The following is a 21,887-nucleotide window of genomic DNA, read 5'->3' as shown; positions in this document are numbered from 1 at the left end:
TCAAACAGCTATCATGCATTTTGGGCTTCTCCAACTTCTACTGCCATCTGAAACTATGACCAAATTAATGCTCCCCTCACCTCCATCATCAAGTCACCTACCTCATGGATTACCTAGTCACACTTTCAAAAAGCTCAAGAGACTCTTCGCCACTGTTCTGAACCCCTCTGGATTTGTAATAGAGATGGACACATCTGACATAGGTGTCAGAACCATCTTCTCCTAGTGAGGACCAGACAGGAAGACACACCCTTGTGTCTTTTTCTCATGCAAGTTCAACTCTATACAGTGCTGTTATGGCATAGGAGGCAGGGAGCTACTTGCCATTAAATGGAATAGAGACATTGGCTGATGGGAAACACTGAGTCGTTCCTATCTGGACTGACCACCAGAACCTCATTTCCATACAACAAACCGACTCAATTCAACCCACAACAGACTCGCTGGGCTCTCTTCTTCAAGCAATTCAACTTCACCATCCTCTACCAACCCAGATCCAAGAGCATAAGGATGGATGCCCAGATATAACGGTTCAAACCAGCTGAAATGGAGATCATCATTCCATCCTCCCAGGTCCTCACCAATCATCTGGGATCTTGAGAACTAGATCCACCAAGCCCTACAGCACCATCCTGCTCTGGCTGACACACTTGTGCTATGCACTCTAATGTGTGCCCACTCCTCACCCCCTCCACCCATCCAGGTGCACAACAGACTCAAGATTTCTGCAACACCAGTTCTGGTAGCCCACCATGATCACAGATGTATAGTATGTCAGTTTGTTCCTGTCTGCCCTCAATGGGCCCAGTCCAATGCATCCAGCCAGCGGCCCTCCTGACTCCTGCGGCATCTGTTGGTCCCTTGCCACCCGTCCCACAACACCATGAATTTCATCACAGGTTTGCCACCTTCCATTGGGGCCACAGTGATCATGACAGTGGTGGACTGGTTCTCCACAGCGACTTGCTTCACTGCCCTCCTCAAACTTCCATCAGCCACTGAGACAGCAAGCCTGGTTCTCCAACATGTAGCCTGCCTCCACAAACACTGTGTTGGACTAGGGCCCACAATTTGTCTCCTATTTTTTTGACGAACCTTCTTTTCCCTCCTCCACACCTCAGTGGGTATGTCCTCTGGCTATCACCCACAAATCAATGGTCAGTCATAAAGAGCCAATCAGCAAGTGGAGAAGTTTCTGTGATGCTTCACTGCATCTAACCCTTCCATATGAGAGCTGTCCCACAATTTACACAGCTCCTCTGCCACAGGTTTGTCACCCTTTGAAGTGTTTTATTGCTACCAACCCCCATTGCTCCAATGGAGGAGCTAATGACAGTGGTACCGCCATTGGGGTCCTGGTTCACTGTTGCTGGAATGCTTGGAAGAGGGCACAGGGAGGATAATCATGGCGGCACCCAACCTGACTACTCTGGCCTGGGGACCATGTCTGGCTGTCCAACCAAACCTGCCCCTGTGCAGCAACTCCCGCAAACTCTTGCCCCAGTTCACTGGTCACCCATTGCATCAATCTAGTCACTTACCATCTCAAGCTGCCACCATCCCTCAGGATCATATCTATGTTCCACATGTCCTGCCTCAAACCCATTGTCCATGGACCACTCAACCCATTTAAGTCTGTTCCTCCGGAACCCAGGATGGTGGAGGGTGGTCCAGTGTACATGGTTCACTGGTTGATGGATTGTTGTTGTTGTACCTGGTTGGCTGAGAATGGTGTGGCCTGAAGAAGAGGTGTTGGATGCCGTCCAGATTCATCTTGGATCCATTGTTCATCGAGCAGTTCCACTGCACCCATCCAGATCACCCTGGGCCATTGGGTGCTGGCTGTAGGGGGGAGTAGAGGTTCCTGTCAGTCCTGCACAGGCAGGTACCTCAGAGTCTATCCAGCTAACAAGAAACACTGGCCATTTGTTTCCAACATCACCTGCAGCCTATTTAAACCCAGCTCTCATCCATAACCATAGTTCACCCATTGAACCAGCCAGTCTCAACCAGATGCTCCTAGCCTTCAGTTATCTTGTTGCCTGTAATGTTTAGTGCCTGTTCTCTCTTGTTTCAAGGCTCCTTATGACTTATTATTTTGCAGTTATTGAAGTTGTAGCTTGTCTCCAGTGCTCTGCTTTTGGGTCAAGCCTCGTCTACATTTCCTGACACTCCTTACAACTCAATAGCTTGCAATGTTTATCACTATAATTCACATTGTCTGTCATAAATTGTCTTAGAAACAAAATCCACCAAATGTATTTTTTAAACAGAAAATTGCCTTCTATATCATTGTTTGAGATTAGAAGGATAATTCTAAAAATACTTGAAACTTACTATTTTTCCTCAAGGTAATTCTGGGAATCCTACTACCCCCATCAATCCTCAGCCTGGAATTTAAGAATAAAAATGAGATGTCGTACTTGCCCCACAGCCAGGAATCACCTTTACTCGGGAAAGAAGGGGAGGAGCCTGAGAAACCAGTTAAAGAAAAAGAGGAAGAGGATATGGAGTTCACAGTAAGCAATCACCATAGATATCTATAACTTTAAAGATCTGCTGTAGCCATTCCATTCAGCAAATCTGTGCAATTCAATGCTAAATGTCATCTGTTAAATGTCAATGTAAAGTGATTAGACTCTTCTTTGGAGATGATCATTGGAATTATGAGCAGAAGTTGGCTTTCAGCGTCTTTGAGAAAATGCCCTGTTTTTATGAATGACTAGTGAAAAGCAAGTTCATCTCACAACATTAAACTATATGTGACTTTCAGGCAATGCTCGATGGGGTGAGTGGAGAATCGGCTCGAAAGAAAAATGAAGAAGAAGTACCAACAGTACACAGAATGATTCCATTTGGAAGAAAAATCTATGAATTCTACAGTGCTCCAATTGTCAAGTTCTGGTTTCATACGGTAAGGAACAAAAGGAAGAATTGGCTGCAAACAGTATAAAAAAGTGTGATTGTCACATTGCCAGAAACTGATAATTGCCACACTAATGAGAACTGAAAGAAAGGTAGCAATCTCAGAAGCTCTGAGAAATCATTAGTTCATAATAACACCTCATGGCAATGTAGATGAAAACCATTGTGTTAATGGTTCATGGGGAAAATAACATTGCCATTTGCAGTCAAAAGGACTCAAGTTCAACTACTTGAGTTGGCTGATCAGTTATCTTAAAATTCCTTCTTTCTGATTTCAAATTTGGGTTTATTGTCATATGCACAAGTACATACCCCACAAGTACATGTATGTAGAATTGCAAAGAAAAACGTACTTGCTGCAGCACTACAGGCGCATAGCATCAAATACACAACAGTCACAAGAAAAATATAAATTAATAATACATTATATTCAATTGCACAAGAAAGGACACAAATAGAACAAAGTTGATCGTAGAGCAAAGTGGTTATAGTGTTTCTATACTAAGGTAGGGTTAAGGATGTTCAGGCTGGTTCAGGAAAGGAATGGGTGAAGGGAAGTAGCTATTCTTGAACCTGATGGTGTGGAATTTTGGGTTTCTTTACCTTCTGCGTGATGGTAGCTGTGAGAAGGTGCCACAGCCCAGACTTTGGTGATCTTTGATGAAAGGTATCGCTGTCTTGAGGTAATGTCTCACATAGGTACTTTTGATGATGGGGAGAGATATGCTGATTTGAATTGCTGTGCTAGATCGTGATACAACCAGTCAGGATATCTTCAACTGTACGTCTACAGAACTTTATTAGTGTGTGCGTATAGCTGACAAGAGAATAGTCATTACCCATCATCAATTCCCTTTGAGGAGGTCATCGTGAGGTGCTTTCTTCAACTGATGTAGTTCTTTTGGTGTTGTTAGGTCTCCAGGACTTAGAACCAGTGACAATCAAGGAATGTCTAATGGCTTACAGGGAAAAGTAATTACATTCTGATTGTTCTGCTGCCTACATCTGTTCTATTGGTAGAAGTTACATGGCTATTCATGTTTGCCAAAACCATCATTTGCTGCAGCAGTCACCTTGCTTCCATACATTTCTTCATCTTAGTAGTTCTTGCTATCAATAAAAGCACCATAATGAAACATATTTCCATTTCAGTAGTGCCATACTGAAATGGAGATTATACCATGCAGTGAAACAAGTTAGGAAAGTTGGCTTAAAATCATTTGAAGATAACTTGAAACAAAAAGGATATGCATATTTACGGGACTTCCACAAAGCCAACAGGATGCGCCAAAATATTTCACAGGTAATGAAGTATTTTCAAAGTATCTTTATTACATAAAACATAAAACATTACAGTGCAGTACAGGCCCTTTTAACTTAATCTAAGTTCAATCTAACCCTTCTGTCCTATATAGCCCCACATTTTTCCATCATTTGTGTTCTTTAAATACCCCTTAGGTAACTGCCTCTTGCAGAACGTGGCAGTGTTCCATGCACCCACTACTCTGTACAAAAAATATACCACTCTCCCCTCCCATCCTCCAAACACCTTAAAATTACTGTATGTCTCCTTATACTAGCCACTTGCACCCTGGAAAAAAGTCCCTGCCTATCCATTTGATTGATGCCTCTTATCACCCTGTACACCTCTATAAAGTCACTCCTCATCTTCCTTTGCTTCAAAGGGAAAAGCCCTAGCTCACTCAACTTATCATCATAAGACAGGTCTTCTAGTCCAGGCAGTATCTTGGACAGTTTCCTTTGCATCATCTCTAAAGTGTCCTCATCCTTCCTATAATGAAGCAACCAGAATTGAACACAATATTCCAACTGTGGCCTATTGTTCGAGCATTAACAGTGGCAAATATTTGGAAAACAAATAAAACTGCTAATGCTGGAATCAAGTCAAGTCAAGTTTATTGTTATTTAACTACATGCATGTATACTGTCAAACAAGACAACATTCCTCTGGACCAGGGTGTAAAGCATAGTGATACACGTGACACACAATAACTTAGGAAAGTAAGAATAAAATCTATAAATGAATTACATATAAATAAACAAAGTAAAGGGCATAAACTAAATATTGTAAGGTACAGAACAAATAAAGTAGTGACACTTAGAATGCAATGCGTCAGGGAGTTCAGAGGCCTAGTGGCCTGAGGGAAGAATCTGTTTCCTATCCTGATTGTCCTTATCTTTATGCATCGGAGTCTCCTGCCTGATGGTTGAAATTCAAAGAGGATGCTGGATAGATGGGTGGTTGGGTTGGGTGAGTATTGTGAAAAGTTTTGGGCCCCTTATGTAAGAAAGGATATGCTGGCATTGGAGAAGGTCCAGAGATGGTTCACAAGAATTATCCTTGGAATGAAAGGGTTAATGTATGTGAAGCATTTGATTGCTCTGGGCCTGTACTCACTGAAGTTTAGAAAACTGAGGGGGTATTTCATTGAAACCTATCGAATATTGAAAGGCGTAGACAGAGTGGACATGGAGAGGTTACTTCCTATAGTGGGGGAGTCTAGGATCAGAGGGCACATCCTCAGTTTGCAAGGATGTCCCTTTACAGCAGAAATAAGGAGGAATTTATTTGGTGAATTCATTGCCACACTCAGCTGTGGCGCCATTATTGGAGCCAAAGTGGAGGTTGATAGATTTTTGACTAGTTAGGGCATCAAAGGTTAGAGGAAGGTAGGAGAATGGGCTTGAGAGGGATAATAAATAAGTCATATGGAATGGTGGAGCAGACTCGCTGGGCTGAAGGGCCTAATTCTGCTCCTATGTCTTATGGTCTTATCCTGTCCCTTCCCACTCCTTCATTTTCTTCTTGTACCTTTGAGAGGTGAGTGCAGGAGGTTGGGTGAGCCTCTCTGTGAGTCATATGTGACATGATTAAGGAACATTTCCCACAGGGGTTCACACTGATCCCTGGGATTCTGACAACCACCAGCCTCCATTCAGTGCACGTTAGGAGCTTCCTATCATGGTGTCTGTTCCTTCCAACTACCAAGACCTGAATGAGACTTATTTTAATGATAGCAATGAAGCCAGAACTATCGGCATGCATAAAACTGACAGACATGTTGGGTTTTCTGCACTGCAGTAATGGGGCATGGAAATCACTAACTCAGAGCATGTCATCATACTCTGCTGGTGATGGTCTTCTGTGCCACAACCAAAGGAAGTCATTTGAATTGATGTGAATTTCTGCTCTTTGCAAACCAGACCCCACAAAAAATACTCTGAAAAGTTCACTCTTGGTTATCGAGCTCTAGAGTCATAGAGCCATAGCAGAGTACAGCACACAAACAAATCCTTCAGCCCATCTAGTCCATGCTGATCCACTTAAACTACCTACTCCTTTCAACCTGCAATGGGACCATAGCCCTCCAATAATATAATGCTCTAAATAATATTAATAGAACACAAAATCATAATTATTGTTTAGTGAACTTCCCTGATCTAATATATGTGCACATCACAATTTTATTACATGAGAATTACAAAACTGACGCTTAATTTTTGAGATGTATTTACAATATCTTCTATGACACTATCCTATGACTTAAAAAAGTCACTATCTTTTTTAATTTTCTGTATACTGCTAATAAACTCACAGAATAATTTCCAAATGAAGGTCAACACAGATATATGTCAGATGGTAAATTAGGAAAGTGGCCTATAATTTGTGTGGTTCAGTTTCAGGTGAGGTAACGGAATGTAGGAATTTGTGTACTTATGCACCAACTGCTAATGATTGCAGCAAAGTTAACAATGTCATTAAAACAGTAAATCAAGAATTAGCATGTGTGTTAGAGATAGAATTGAAAAGCAGGGAAGTTCTGCTAAACCAGTTTTAATCCTTAATTTCATGACACTTAAGAGTATTGCATGTGATTCTGGTTATTGTATTATAAAATGGAAATGGGTGCAGCGATTTACAGGAATGAAACCAGGTATCCAAAGGTAGACATATGGTGAATATGAAGAAGAAGAAGAAAAAAGCCCTTAACTCCGAGTGGAGTCATCGGGACGCCGTCGTGATGGCGTTTTTTTAGCAGGGTTTCTTGTTTTTACGAGGCCGAGTTGCCAGCTCGACGCTCAACCCAGCACGGATGGAAAGCGTGCAAGGGAGCCGGCTGGATTCAAACTCGGGAGCCTTCGCTTCAAAGTCCGGTGCTGATGCCACTACACCACCAGCCAGTTTATGCTGAATATACTGGACCAGTTTCCTTTTGAGAAAAAAGGCCTGAATATCCGAAAGAGACATTGCAGATGAAAGGTTTTGTTACAGAAGCTATCAATGACAGTTGGACATAAAGAGACCCAGTAGGGAATTCAGACAAAACCTCGTGACCCAAACAGCAGGGAGAATATGGATCTTGCTACCACAGGGAGTGGTTAAAGCAAATACTATAGATGCACTTAAGGGAAGATGTACAAGCATTTGAGGGAAAAGTAAGTAAAGGGTTTCACTGATAAATCCAGGTCTAGAAGTATGGGGGATGCTCAAGAGAGGCACCAAATACCAGCATGGACTGCTGGGCCAAACGGAACATTTTTGTGCTGTACTTTCAGTGTAATCTTATATAAGACTTCAGCCAGTCTTATGGAATGTTGCTGATATACTGTGGTCTGATTCCTGTCAAACAGCTGGCATACTTTGGCTATCTGATGCTTTTTAATTACATCGTTTTGGTGAAGATGGAGCGGTGGCCATCGGTACAGGAGTGGATAGTCATTTCTTACATCTTCACACTCAGCATAGAGAAGATGCGAGAGGTAAGCTTGACAGGAACTTGCATTTATATAGCGCTTTCATATTAAACCATCCCAAGTTACTTTACAAAATCAAATCATTTAACACTGGGTCATGTGAGAAAATGTGAGAGTGGTGACCAAAAATTTAGTCAAAGAGGAAGGATTTAAAGGAAATTTGAAAGGAGGAATGAGAGGTGAAATGGGAAGGAGGAAAAGTCATGTGCTGATACTTTCAGCAGCTGAAAGCATAGACATAAATTAGACCAAGGAGTTTATGTGTGCACATTGGACCAGAACTGTTGAAGCAGTAAAACTATGAAGCAGTAAAATTATGGAGAGTAATAAAGAAGGCGATGAGGCTGTAAAGGGATTTGAGCAGACAGATGAAAAGCTATTATTCCTTGTGGATAGGTACAATCTCATTTTCACAGTACTAAAAGTTTGTTTCGTTGAAATATGTTAATGAGCTCAGCTTTATTAAAGCAGGCAAGGCCATCTCACCAGGGATTCAGGAAACTGTGTTTCTAACTATGGTCAAATACAAGTTCACTTTCCACATGCCTTGAAACTTTTACAAAAGTGGATTAGAGGGATTACGATTCCCAAGCATTTAGAGTCAATCTATTACTATGTCCCCATAGATGGTTCACTGGTTTCTGTCTCTGATTGTGGAACTATTGACAGGAATTAAAATTAAGGGGAAACATCACTGCAGTTACTACCTCTTCTAACACTTCATCAGGACACAAACTCGCTCTTAACCACTGTGGTTTGACCATCTCTGGATATGCTAGTGGAACAAGCACTGGCAGAATGGACAACAACCTTTTTCCATTCCCAAGCAATTTACTTTTCTCTCTTTGTTTGTCTATCTGTCTGCCTTTTTCTTTCTCTCTCATTCTTTCTCTCTCTATCTACATCAAGATACAGTGCAGAATAGGCCTTTCCAGCCCGAGCTGCACCACCCAGCAACCCCCAATTTAATCCTCTGTGCCTGTTTTGAATGTCTCACCTTGTGTTCTAGTTTAGTCATGCTGTCGGTGGCCAGAAACAACATTTGGACACTGTTGTGTATTAAGGGCAGAGATTGATAAGTGGGTTAAGGGCTATGGGGAGATGGTGGGTGAAAGGGGCTGAAAAAAATTCAGTCACAATTGAATGGCGGAGCAAATTCAATGTGTCAAATGGCCTAATTCTGCTCTGATACACCTAGCGGCCACATTATTAGGTACCTCCTGTAACTAATGAAGTGGCTAGTGAGTGTATGTTTGTGGTCTTCTGCCGCTGTAGCCTATCCACTTCAAGGTTTGAACATGTGCATTCAGAGATGCTCTTCTCCACAGCACTGTTGTGACGTGTGGTTATCTGAGTTACTGTTGCCTTCCTGTCAGGTTGACCCAGTCTGGCCATTCTGTCCTGACCTCTCACTTTTGCCCACTGAACTGCCATTCACTAGATGTTTTTCGTTGTTCTCGCCATTCTCTGTAAACTCTAGACTACTGTTGTGCGTGAAAATTACAGGGATCAGCTGTTTCTGAGATACTCAAACCATCCCATCTTGCACCAACAATCATTCCATGATCAAAGTCACTACGATCTCATTTCGTCCCCATTCTGTTGTTGGTCTGAACAGCAACTGAACCTCTTGACCACGTCTGCATGCTTTTATGCATTGAGTTGCTGCCACATGATTGACTGAGTAGATATTTGCATTAACAAGCAAGTGTACAGGTGTACCTAATAAAGAGTCCACTGACTGTATCTTCTAGTCTTACTTGGTATATATTGTTATGCCATAACTGAATACACCAGTATCTCTCAACTTAATAGTTCTAATTGTACCCTTTCCTGTACTCACCGGCCTCAAAGCTCAACCCATGAGTGGCTAAGAATCTTAGCTCTGATACTGCTTACCCTGCTGCTCTGTTCCACTGAATTAACACCATTATTTGGCTTGATCAGATCCTGATGTCAGAGCCTGGTAAGCTATTGCAGAAAGTGAAGGTCTGGCTGCAGGAGTACTGGAACATCACCGACCTCATGGCTATCCTGCTTTTCTCTGTGGGAATGGTGCTACGCCTGCAGGAGAAGCCATACATGAGCTACGGCCGGGTCATCTACTGCGTTAACATCATTTACTGGTACATTCGCCTATTAGACATCTTCGGGGTCAACAAGTATCTGGGGCCTTATGTCATGATGATTGGAAAAATGGTAAGATAAATAAGCTACTTAATCAGTGAGCTCATTACTGAAATTCGGCTCCGGGCACAGATATTAGCACCGTAACCGAGAGGCAGCAACTAGCAGGGAAGGCTGGGTAGCTGGGCTTCTAATTGAAAAGGGGAGACCATAGGTTGTTGAGATAGATCTACTTAAGATTATGATTGGCTTGACAGTTTGAACGTAGAGATATTTCCATTTGCATGTAGGACCAGAAACAGGGCCATAACTATCTTTAAAGAAGTAACTAATAAATTAAATGTGGAATTCAGGATCCATGTCCTTATCTAGAGAGTAGTGAGAGTTTGAGGTACTCTCCATGGAATAGTTGAGATGAATAGCAGAGATGCATTTAACAGGAATCTGGATGAACTGAGCAGGAAAAGCAATACTAAGCATAATAGGATACAATGAAGAATAGTGGGAGGAGACTTGAGAGAATAAAGAATGGCACAGACCAGTTGGGCTGAATGGTCTCATTCTGTTCTATGATTCTGTATTATTCTATGTGAATGCATGTTACAAAATCTGTCTTTTAAAATAATTTGTAAGTGGTTACTTCAAAGCATTGAAATATTATGTTTCTGAGTGGAGAAGTTTAACCTCAGCAAGGATATATTGACACAACACAGAATCGATAGACTGACACTGGAGGTAATACGGTAAAATTACAAGTAGGAATTGTGTCAACCAGGCTCATATTCCCCTTGAATTGGGTGACAATAGGGTATCGAATTGATGTGCTCAGGATGAGCAAAGATTTGATGTCAAAGACTATTTGCTTTGGTGTGCAGAACACACAGCAAATGTAAAGTAAGTTTTAGGCTGCCGGAGACATTTCTTCACAAAAATAGGAATTGGAAATCTGAAACTCATTCCCCAAGAAGTAACTGGGGCAGGGTATTATTCAAATATTCCACTAAAATCATTAAATCCTGAATTCATTAAAAGAATCAAGGGGAGTGCAACAACATCATGTAATTAAGGGATTAAGACAGAGTAGAAAGAATATATATTTTACTCCAGTTCCTGAAAGTATTTTCACAAAAACATTTCATTTTAAAATAATTTTTGGTTTGTTATGCTGTATTTACATGAAATAGCATTGCTGTAAATACAATTCTCAAATTCCAAATTTCATTCACTTATTCTGTATCAAGAGGGCAAAGGAAAGAATGAAAAAGGTGCATTTTATTATGTCCTTTCTATGATGGTATGAATGGAGATAAAAAGAATTAATTCAAAGGAAATAGATGGGATTTTATTTTATTTTAAAGATCCCATAAAACTTTGCCAACTATCCCAGCACTTGTACTCTGAAGGTGGACTAGAAATTTCAGACATGTTTCCAAAACCAACTTTCCATAAGGTTATGTTTGGTATGGCATCTTAGGAATGGTTTGCTTTCCCTACAAATCTTTCTATTACCAGATAAATGGAATGGTAAAAAAAATTACTAATCACATAAAAATGGCACATTAGCCTAAAGAACAGCAACAAATCCATTCAAGGTGTACCTCTTCATCTTTTTCCTCCTCTAATGATTTCTTATGAACTTTGTCACATGCTCCTCTCTCTCCTTCAATTCCCTGTTTGCTGCCATCTTCCTGTATTGGATTACTCCAGAAGGAAATCTCCATTGGGAATCCTGTACTCACATGGGGAAGTACAGGACATAATTTCTAAGGCTGTTTACCCATGAAAGGGAAAAAAAAATAATGGGGAGAATTTGTCCTTAAATTGACCTCCATATAAAAATATACCAGGACTAAAAGGGTTAATAATGAGGCTTGGTTGCATAGACAGGTTTTTTTGAAGCAAAGGTGATTCAGGAATGATTGCAAGGGTAAACATAGTGAAACTGTTTCTTTTGGTGAGGGAGCTAAGAACAAGGAAGAAGTCGAGAACTAAATTCTGTCAAAGGGGTGTTAAAACCTGGTACTCTTCCTTCCTCAAAAAGAGGAAGCATTAGGAGTAGATGAGTGAAGAAGCAGATGGTCCATAGTCCAGTGAAGAGCAGAATCATTTGAACGGGCTGAATGGTGTCCTCTCTTCCCAGGTTACTAATATTGCTTTTTTCTCAACCTCACTCCTTGTAGATGATCGACATGATGTACTTTGTCATCATCATGCTGGTAATTTTAATGAGCTTTGGAGTGGCACGCCAAGCAATACTTCACCCCAATGAAGATCCATCCTGGAGGCTGGCAAGAAACATTTTCTACATGCCCTACTGGATGATCTATGGAGAAGTGTTCGCTGACCAAATTGACCGTGAGTGAACATGGGTTACTATGGATGGCAATATATACCAAAAAGTCACTGTTAATTGTCTGCAGGGGAATGTGTGCAGTGTTGATTCCCCATGGATGACTAGGATGTCTATGAATGGTTGAGAATAAATATGAGCGAGGAGGGGGCAACTGTGAGGGAGAAACCATGCATTAATATGAGCATGTGCAAGTGACCTGTGGGTAACTGTGAATACTTGCAATACTAGCGATTGAGTACATGTGACTGTCAGTTACCCTGTAGGTGCCTGAGGGCCTGCTTATGCCTTAGAAAGATTTTGTAATGTCCATCTAAACCTAAATTACTGACAGCAACCAGACTTTAAAGCAAATTAAAATACTGTGTGCCAAATATTCCACATGTAATAGCAACAAAAAAAGATGTCTGTTTCTACACTTCCAAAACTAATTACTTGAATCATTCCATTTACTAATCATTAAAAGTTTACTAATCACATAACAAATGGCACATTGAACAGCAACAACTTGAATTTATGTATCACCTGTAAATAAAGTAAAACATCCCAAGTGGCTTCATGGGAATTTTATCAAATAAAGTGCAATATCAAACTACCTGAAGGAATATTAGTACAAAATAAAATATTGCATATGTTAACTATCTGAAATTGAAATAAAAATGTAGGTAATACAGGATATGCAGATCAGTTAACATCTGTACAGAGAAAACATGTTAATGCTTCAGTTGGATCAACTTTCTCGTTGTGAGAAATTAATAATACTTCCTTCTCAGCTATTGACAATTGATTTGTTGGAGGTTTCCAGCATTTCCTGTTGGGAATAGTGCAGATGACCACAAATTTGTTCACGTGGAATGTCTAAAGGATTTTAAGAAGGAAAGAAATAGAGCCAGGGAGATCTGTAGAGAAAGACACACAGTGTAGGGTCATGGCAGCTGAAGGCACTGCTGCCAACAATGGCCATGATGATGGTATGGAATGTTGAAGAGGCTGGATATCTCTGAGGTTAATAGGGCTAGAGGAAATTACTAAGGTAGAAAGCAGAAAGACCATTGAGGATTTTGAAAAGATTGACAGATGGGAATAAACAATACAGTTTGTATAATCCTTTGGAACCCTGAAGAACCCTAAGGAATTGATAATTTATGGAGAAAGAAATTATTTCCTCTGACAAGGAAGTCCAGAACAAGTGAGCATTGAGATTAGGGCCAGCCTGTTCCTCACAAAAATCATAGGGAATTAGGAACAACTCCTTTCCCCCACACTGGCCCAAAATCTGTTTAGGCTGAAGTCATTAGGAAATTTCAAAGCAGCAAACTATCTTTTGCTAAGCAAAGTGTATGAAAGTTATGGAGGCAAGATATGGATCAGGTGATATCCAAATTTGTCTCAAGGAAATAAGAAACTTCCTCCTGTTCTTATAAAATGGGTAGGATCAAAATTCACCCTAGTTAACAATTGGTCTCAAGGCACATAAAACGGTACAACATAAATCAGATAATGACTCGTTGACTTACCATTTATTCATGTGGAGCTGTTTTCTTTTTCCTGTATATTTTGAAGTTATATTTTTAATTTCTGATCTTTTCCCCCTTTTATTATTTTGCTCCTACCTTGCACTGTGAACTGTCAACATGTTGGACTCCATTTTCATCCAGGGAAAAGCTCATCATTATTTAGGTTGGTTGATTCATGTTTATGTTTCTCCATTCCTAGTATCCTTCTTCACGAACCATTTTGAGTTTGGTTCCACAAGCTGTGGGGGCAAGGCTAGCAAATGTACTTAACTTAATTCCAGAACTCTTAATGGAAGAGCTATGCCTCCAAAAGGACCACAACCTTATCATGGTCTGGAGGCTTGCATGCCTCAGTGACCTGGAGAGCTATGTTGGCTGGATTCGGGGCTTTTTGCATTGGTTCTTGGTAGGGTCACCCATGCCAAACAAGTCAAAGGGCAGAGGCCTGTCTAAGAATGGTCCACCGGTCCTCCAGGTTTGGGGGTTCAGCTCAGGGCTAACAATCCTGACTGGTAAAACAAAATTGTTATGGAAACAGCAGTGAAGAATCCTTCTACATCTGAGCGTGATGGTATTCTTGAGTCCACACCTAGGATTTGCATGACTGACAGTATTGAAAACCGAGAGGAAGCTATTGACATGATGAAGGAAGGCCTGAACACCACCGGAGATGGCGGACCTTCATTGCTGCCCTAAACATCAATGCCATAATGGGCAGTTACATCAGCCAATGGGTAACACCCTAACATCTGAGTCAAGAGGCTGCAGGTTCAAATCTCACTCAAAAGATTCAAAGTACATTTATTATCAAAGAATGTATAAATTATACAACCTCGAGTTTCATCTGCTTACAGGCAGCCACAAAGCAAGAAACCCAAAAGAACCCAATCTTAAAACAACACCCAATGCACAGAGAAAGAGAAAACACAAATCATGCAAACAATAAAAGCAAGCAACAGCATTCCGAACCAAATTGAGTCCATAGGCCCGGAGTCTGGAGCAGCTGGCGTAGGCCCATAGCCTTAGCTTCAGTTCATCACACTCTCTATAGGTGAGCTTAAAATATCTAGGTGGACATTCCTGTGCAATGCAAAATGTGGTCCCTTGAAAATATAATTTTAAACAATGTCCCTTTTGCACTTTGACATAAATGAATTTATGGGCATCACCAACAAAAGAGAGACAGATTATCTGGGCACAATAGCATATCCGTGAGATCTGCATGTGTGCGTTTTCTGCCAGAGTTTCTTCGAGCACTTCTAAGTTACTTATTGTCTCTGAGAAGACCTGTGGTCATGAGATGTACGGTGAAAATTAAAGCCTTAATGTGTTAAATGTGGCTCAAGTTTTAATTGTATATGGCATTTCCATGGGGTTGGGATGACTTACCATGCTTTGTACCCAGTGAGGTCCTGTACCCATATGCTGTAATATGGGTAACATCACCAGTTAGTGCTCAGCAATCTTCCACAACCAGAAATCTGAGAAACACCAGTTAATTTGTCATGTTGTTTTATGGATAAGTGTTGATTAGGACATTGCATAACATCTTTCCATAAGGGCAACAGCCAGCAGAGCAGGTCTTTCACTGAAACATAAGAATGAAAACAAACCTGACCTTGGCTGTGGAGCCCCAATGTAAGAATGATTGAGCAGCTGGAGATGACTTACTGTATGATTATATAAATTACACCACCACCACCACTTAGTACTGGAAAAGGGAAGGAGGCTTCTGCTCAGACCCTAGTCATAAAGGTGATGGCGACATGACAGTCAGGGTTGTTCTCATTGAATTCTTTCTGAAGATTTTGTTACACAGCCTACTATTAGTCCCTGGTTTGTCCATCTTGGCAACGCACACCATCAGTAGGAAAGCAAATGGGCTCTGCTATTGATTGATTGGATAAGGCTGGACTCTCAGTCAAACATCAGTTTCCAATGATTCTACCTGATAGATAATCAAAATAATCTTTTCTTCAATCTTCCATGTTTTCCTCCTCTGTATTGCATGTGCTAGTGTTTTGCGGTGATTCAGAATATTGAGTACATTCTGGGAGGGCTAACATCAGAGAGGACGGAGACAGTGTTCCAGACTATGATCAGAGTATGTTCTCCCACCATCTGGGGAAAACGTATACTTAAGTAAGATGGTGGTGGCTGTCCCTTCCTAGCACTCGAATTGATCACAATGCTTAGGTCGCATTGGCTCAAGGAGTCACCTGGTTTATGCTGCCTTTAATTTTCCATTTTACAGCAAATGTCTTGGCTTAATAGTGAAACCTTCAATTTATAGATTAGTACATTGGGGTGACACAGTAGCAGAGTGGTTGGCACAATGCTTTACAGTACCAGCGACCCGAGTTCAATTCCCGCTGCTGCCAGTAAGGAGTTTGTACATTCTCCCCATGACCTCATGGATTTCCTCCGGGTGCTCCTGTTTCCTCTCACAGTCCAAAGTCGTGCTGGTTGGTAGGTTAATTGGTCATTGTAAATTGTCCCATGAATAGGATAGGATTCAATTGGGGGATTACTCGGTGGTGTGACTCGAAGGGCCAGAATGCTTACTCTGCGCTGTATGTTAATAAATAAAAACACTTTACTGAAGATCTCATTGATGTAGTTAATGATTTAACATCAAAGTAATGTTCCACATCTTTTTTCATAACTTAATGTTAAAATGGAAATACTGCCTCACATGGTTCTTTGAAAACGTAATCTCTCCTAAAATTTGAACCACCATAAGCCTTCGAGAGAGGGAAAAAAACAACTGAGGCATCAATATCATGAAGGAATTGGGCAGCAGGAACAAGGAATATTTGTTTGCAGCAGCAGATGAGTACACACAGGTTTGAGATGAGATGAGGCTATGGTTCCTTGTGCAGCAGGTTCCTATGATCTGTCTTGTGAAACAATGGAAGCAGATTCAATAGTAACTTTCAAAGATAAATTCAATACATATTTAAAAGGGAAATGTTTCAGAGCTGTGGGCCAAGAGTAGGGAGAGAAGGACTACTTTGATGGCTCTTTTTAACGAGTCAGCAGAGTCACTATAGGCAGAATTACCCCTGCTTCAGAGGCAAGACTGAATAAAATTCAAATGTCAACAGTAATAAAGTTAATAGAAACACAACATCAATGAATTTACTATCTAAGGGACTAAAAAGGATTCATATTTAGCACACTAAATCAGTTGCATATTTTGTGCTTGTGATCCGAACTGGGAGCGAAAAGGCAAGCAGCAGAGCATTAACTTGATGATAACAATCCAACTTTGCTCAATGGTTGAAACTCTGAGGACATTTATCTCCTTTTAATTATCTTTATGCCCTCTGTGTACAGAATGGGACTTGCTACGTATGCCTCTCTCAGCACTGAGCTCTACTTTGGTTGAATGCTATATTGATATGTGAAGACACAGGAATGAGCATAAATTTTTAATGTATCTTTTTCTTTTCATTTTAGCTCCATGTGGGGCTGGAGTATCAGAAGATGGTAAACCCCTACCTCCTTGTATTACTGGAGCATGGATCATCCCTGCTATAATGGCCTGCTATCTCTTAGTTGCAAATATTCTGCTGGTGAACCTCCTTATAGCTGTGTTCAAGTGAGTACTGAACCGTATGAAGTATACAAATAGTCAAGGATATCTTTCAGAAAGGAAATAATATTGAACATTAAAAAATAAATGCTTATGTGTACATTGTAAATTATGCTTCAGTGTTAATAATTTGGCCCTATTCCTGTGCTTTTTCAATTGTCAAAAGCTTTTACGTTAACAAATGCTTAATTTAAGTTTTAAGCATGTTCTAACAGTCAGGAGGTAGGAGGTACCCAAGACAGGAACTCATTAGAGTGGGGGAATATATTCTGAAACTCCATTCCATAAAATTCTATAGAACTGAATTTCAGAAGCAGAGTCCCACACACGCATGCGCACACACACACACACACACACACACACACACACACACACACACACACACACACACACACACACACACACACACACACACACACACACACACACACACACACACTCACTCTTTAAGGTAATCAGCGAGAGAAAATGTTAATCCCTGATATCAGAATCAGATTTAATATCACCAGCATACTGCATGTTGTGAAATATGTTGTTTTGTGGCGGTACATTGCAATACATAATAAAAAATCTATAAGTTACAGTAAGAAAATATATAAAAGATTAAATAAATGAATAGTCCAAAAAGAGCAAAAAAAAGAAAAAATTATAGTGAGGTAGCTTACATGGGTTCATTGTCCATTCAAAAATCAGATGGTGGTGATATAGAAGCTGTTCCTAAAATATTGAATGTGCATCTTCAAGCACCTTCTCCTTGATGGTAGCAATGAGAAGAGGGCATGTCCTGGATGATGGGGTATTTAACTGCGGATATCACCTTTCTGTGACATCATCTTTTGAAGGTGTCCTGGATGCTAGAGTAGCAAGTTTTCATGATGGAGTTGGCTGAGTTTGCAACCTTCTGCAGCTGTTTCCAATCGTGTGCAATGGAGTCTCCATACCAGACAGTTGTGCAACCAGTTAGTGCAACTCTACATGGCACATCTGTAGAAATTTGAGAGACTCTTTGGTGACATACCAAGTCTCCTCAGATTCTTAATGAAATGTAGCCGCTGTTGTACCTTCTTTGTATTTGCATCAATATGTTGGGCGCAGGATAGATCTTCAGTGATGTTGATACCCAGGAACTTGAAACTGCTCACCCTTTGCATTGCTAATCCCTCAATGAGGACTGGAGTGTGTTCTCTCAACTTACCCTTTCTAAGGTCCAAGCTCATTTCCTTGGTCTTACTGATGTTGAGTGCAAAGTTGTTGTGACGCCACTCAAGCAGCTAATCTTTCTCACTCCTGTACGCCTCCTCGTCACCACTTGAAATTCTGCCAATAGTTGTGTCATCAGCAAATTTATAGATGGCATTTGAGCAGTGCCTAGCCACACAATCATTGGTGCAGAGAGAGTGGAGCAGTGGGCTAATCAGACATCCCTGAGGTGTGCCAGTGTTGATTGTCAGCGAGGTGGAGATGTTATTTCTGGTCCACACAGATTGTGGTCTTTCGGTTAGGAAGCCAAGCATCCAGTTGCAGAGGGTTGTACAGAGGCCCAGGTTTTGGAGCTTTTTGATCAGAAATATAGGAATGATTGTTTTAAACACTGACCTGTAGTCAATAAACAGCATCTTGACAAAGGTACTAGTACTGGCCACAGTATAATTTCCCTTTAGTGAGGGTACCCACAGCTGCCTATTATCAGATAGGGCTTAACATCTTCATCTGAGTTTAGCATTTCATGGTCAGCAAACCCAATACCATTACACTATTGTTATCACCAATTATGTTAACAACCAAGATGAAATGACAGAGTGTGTCAGTCAAGGTCATTTTGGTTAGTTGGATGGAGTGGAGGAGTTAGAGACCATGGATTGAGCTGGGAACAAGTTACATCAGCTTCATGAGCTTAGAGTAGTGGTTGGATTCTGTCTGCTCAGAGAATAGGTGAAGGAACCCCCCTAATATAGGTTTCCAAAGTAATGGGCTCGATTTGATTAGGGATGTCCCTTTTAAATCATTGTTTTTAAAACTCAATGCTTGAGACTGCTCAAAGACAGACATACCTCAGGATAACATGACCTAATTACTCTGAAAATGATTCTAACAAAGTGTGGGAATGACGCTGATTGTTGCATGACTAATGAAGAAGCATGTCATTGGAAAAGTCGTTCGTGACCAGCAAATTTTAGGATTGGCATGACTCGGTCCAGATACGATTGTCATCATGCTCCACTCTGACTGTGGTCTCCCAATGAGGAAGTCAAGGATCTAGTTGCAGAGGGAGTTACAGAGGCCCAGAATTTGGAGCTTGTTGATTAGTATGATGGCATTGAACACTGAACTGTAATCAACAAACAGCAGCCTGTCTTAGGTACTGCTATTGTTCAGGTGATCCAAGGCCAAGTGAAGAGTCAGTGAAACTGCATTTGCTGTAAACCTGTTGTGGAGATTGCAGCAGGTCAAAGTCCTTGCTTAGGCAAGAGTTGATTCTGGCCATGGCCAACCTCTCAAAACATTTCATCACAGTAGATGTGAGTGCAACTGGGTGATAGCCATTCAGACAGCTCACCCTGCTCTTCTAGGGCACTGGTATGATTGTCATCCTTTTGAAGCAGGTGAGAACCTCTGACTGCAGCAGTGAGAGATTGAAGATGCTCTTGAACACTTCCGCCAGTTTGTTGCCACAGTTTTTCATTGCCCTGCCTGGTACAACATCAGGGCCTGACGCCTTGTGAGGATTCAACTTCATGAAAGATGCTCTGACGTCAGTTTCCAAGACAGAGATTACAGGGTCACCAGATGCTGCAGGGATTCGCACAGGTGTAGTTTTATTCTCCCTTTCAAAGCGTGCATAAAAAGTGTTTGCCTCATTTGGGAGTGAAGCATCACAGTCATACATGATATTAGGTTTCTCCTTGTTGGAAGTAATGGCCTGCAAACCAGATCTGACATGCATCCAATTCCATTTCTGACTTCAATTGGAATTACCTTTTTGCTCTTAACACAGCCTTCCGTAGGTTGCTCCTGAACTTGTATAATTTTGGATCACCAGTCTTGACCATACCTTCTTAGTCCTCTCCACTGGTACTGCAGTCTTTATTCACTCCCTATACCGTGGGAATAGAATTATAGCCAGGCGATTGGACTTTCCAAATCAGCATCAAGTATCAACAAAATCAGCTCAACCATAGTGTGAAATATCTGAAATAAAGAACCCACAGAACAAAATGATGCTGAAATATATAGCCAGCATGATGAAATAGTCATGTAGTGTCTGGTCAAGGGAGGAAGCAACTTGCCTGTCTCAGGCCACCTGTTATTTTGCCAATCAGCTCAAATCCATGCTGTTTGGTTACCAACCCCACTACCAGCAGGGTCTCCTCATGTAATCTATCAAAACCACTCACACTCCATTCCTGTTCATTAGAGTAGAACAATATTTTTCCAGCTTTATTTCATTTAAAACACACATGCTGTTTGAGTTGCACTTAGTAAGATCAGGGTTGAATGCATGGTAGTTATAGGTGCAGAACAGAGTGAACTTGAAGTCAAAGTCCAGTCTGTGGTGGTCTTCTCCATAATTTAACCTGTCTTTGTATTCACTTGACTAAGGGGTATTCTGATGGAGATTGAGAAACAGATCCCTCTGGGTGTCTTAAAGAGCAAGGCGGCCTTGCCTTAAAACTGGATGTAGGGAGTCATTGTTTCAAATGAAGACTAGTGAAATTGTCTGAAATCCTTCCCCAAAAATCATTGGGTAGGTGAAGGATGTTAATTAAATGAAAATTTCAAATCTGTAATTATTTGATATATGCATCAAAATGCAGCTGATCTGAAAATTTGCTTTTTTGATTTAGTATCATTAAGTAGATCCAAGGCGAGCAGATGGAACTAAGATATTGATCAGCTATAATGTAACTGAGTGGTAGAAAATGTTTAATTCATTGAATGGACTCCTCATCCTTAAAATGATATATTTTGCTTTGTTCTTAGCATATACTCTCTCTCCCTTCTGCATATTATATACACCTTTATATTTGATGTTGAGATAAAGAGAGATAAATGATCAGATTTGAAATAAATGTATTGTCAGCACCCTCCCTGGTGACTGTGCACTGAACACAAGAAATAGGAACAAGAATTAGAACATTTAGCCACTCAAGGTGGCTCTGCCATTAAAGTTCTTCAAAGCTAATCTGCTAATGCCTCATCTCTTCTATGATGGGCTGTAAGTCACAAATGCAAAATGCTCATTTTCCCTCCAAACTTGCCTTTGGAGCATTAGATAAATTAGAGAGTAGAAGGATCAGATATATTTTATATCTGTGGAGATGCAAAAGATTACAGATGCCAAATCTAGACAATTTGACCTGAAGTATCAACTATTTCCCTCCACATCTGCTACCTGACCTAGTGAGTTCCTCCAGCTTCTTGTCTTCAGTTCTATACTAACCAGAGATGGCACATCTACCGCAGCCCAACTTGTTCAAATACATTCACTGATATCCATTTCAAAAGAAAGTATTTTAGTCTATTTTTCTTTGTTAGTTAAATAAAAATAAATATATGGAAAAAATGTTGCATATTTTTTAGTTATAAACACAGG

The 21,887-nt window shown here is 40.8% G+C and overlaps 1 protein-coding gene across 13 annotated transcripts in view; it reads left to right on the top strand.

The window, feature by feature from the left end:
- The window catches only part of trpm3 (transient receptor potential cation channel, subfamily M, member 3), a 501,544-nt gene that overhangs the window by 461,235 nt on the left and 18,422 nt on the right, over nt 1–21,887 (top strand). For 11 of the 13 annotated variants that reach the window (XM_073048536.1, XM_073048531.1, XM_073048530.1 and 8 more), the window contains 6 exons: nt 2,352–2,519; nt 2,774–2,914; nt 7,579–7,707; nt 9,649–9,900; nt 12,009–12,183; nt 17,158–17,299. In XM_073048536.1, coding sequence (XP_072904637.1) covers nt 2,352–2,519; nt 2,774–2,914; nt 7,579–7,707; nt 9,649–9,900; nt 12,009–12,183; nt 17,158–17,299 — 1,007 coding nt within the window. Of the gene's footprint in view, nt 1–2,351; nt 2,520–2,773; nt 2,915–7,578; nt 7,708–9,648; nt 9,901–12,008; nt 12,184–13,836; nt 13,859–17,157; nt 17,300–21,887 lie in introns of those variants that run through there. The other 2 variants (XM_073048539.1, XM_073048540.1) reach the window with 2 other exon arrangements.

The sequence above is a fragment of the Hemitrygon akajei genome, chromosome 6 (assembly GCF_048418815.1).
Source record: "Hemitrygon akajei chromosome 6, sHemAka1.3, whole genome shotgun sequence".
NCBI classification, from domain to species: domain Eukaryota; kingdom Metazoa; phylum Chordata; class Chondrichthyes; order Myliobatiformes; family Dasyatidae; genus Hemitrygon; species Hemitrygon akajei.
The sequence above is the reverse complement of the archived record's forward strand: the minus strand, read 5'-3'. Positions and strand labels throughout refer to the sequence as shown.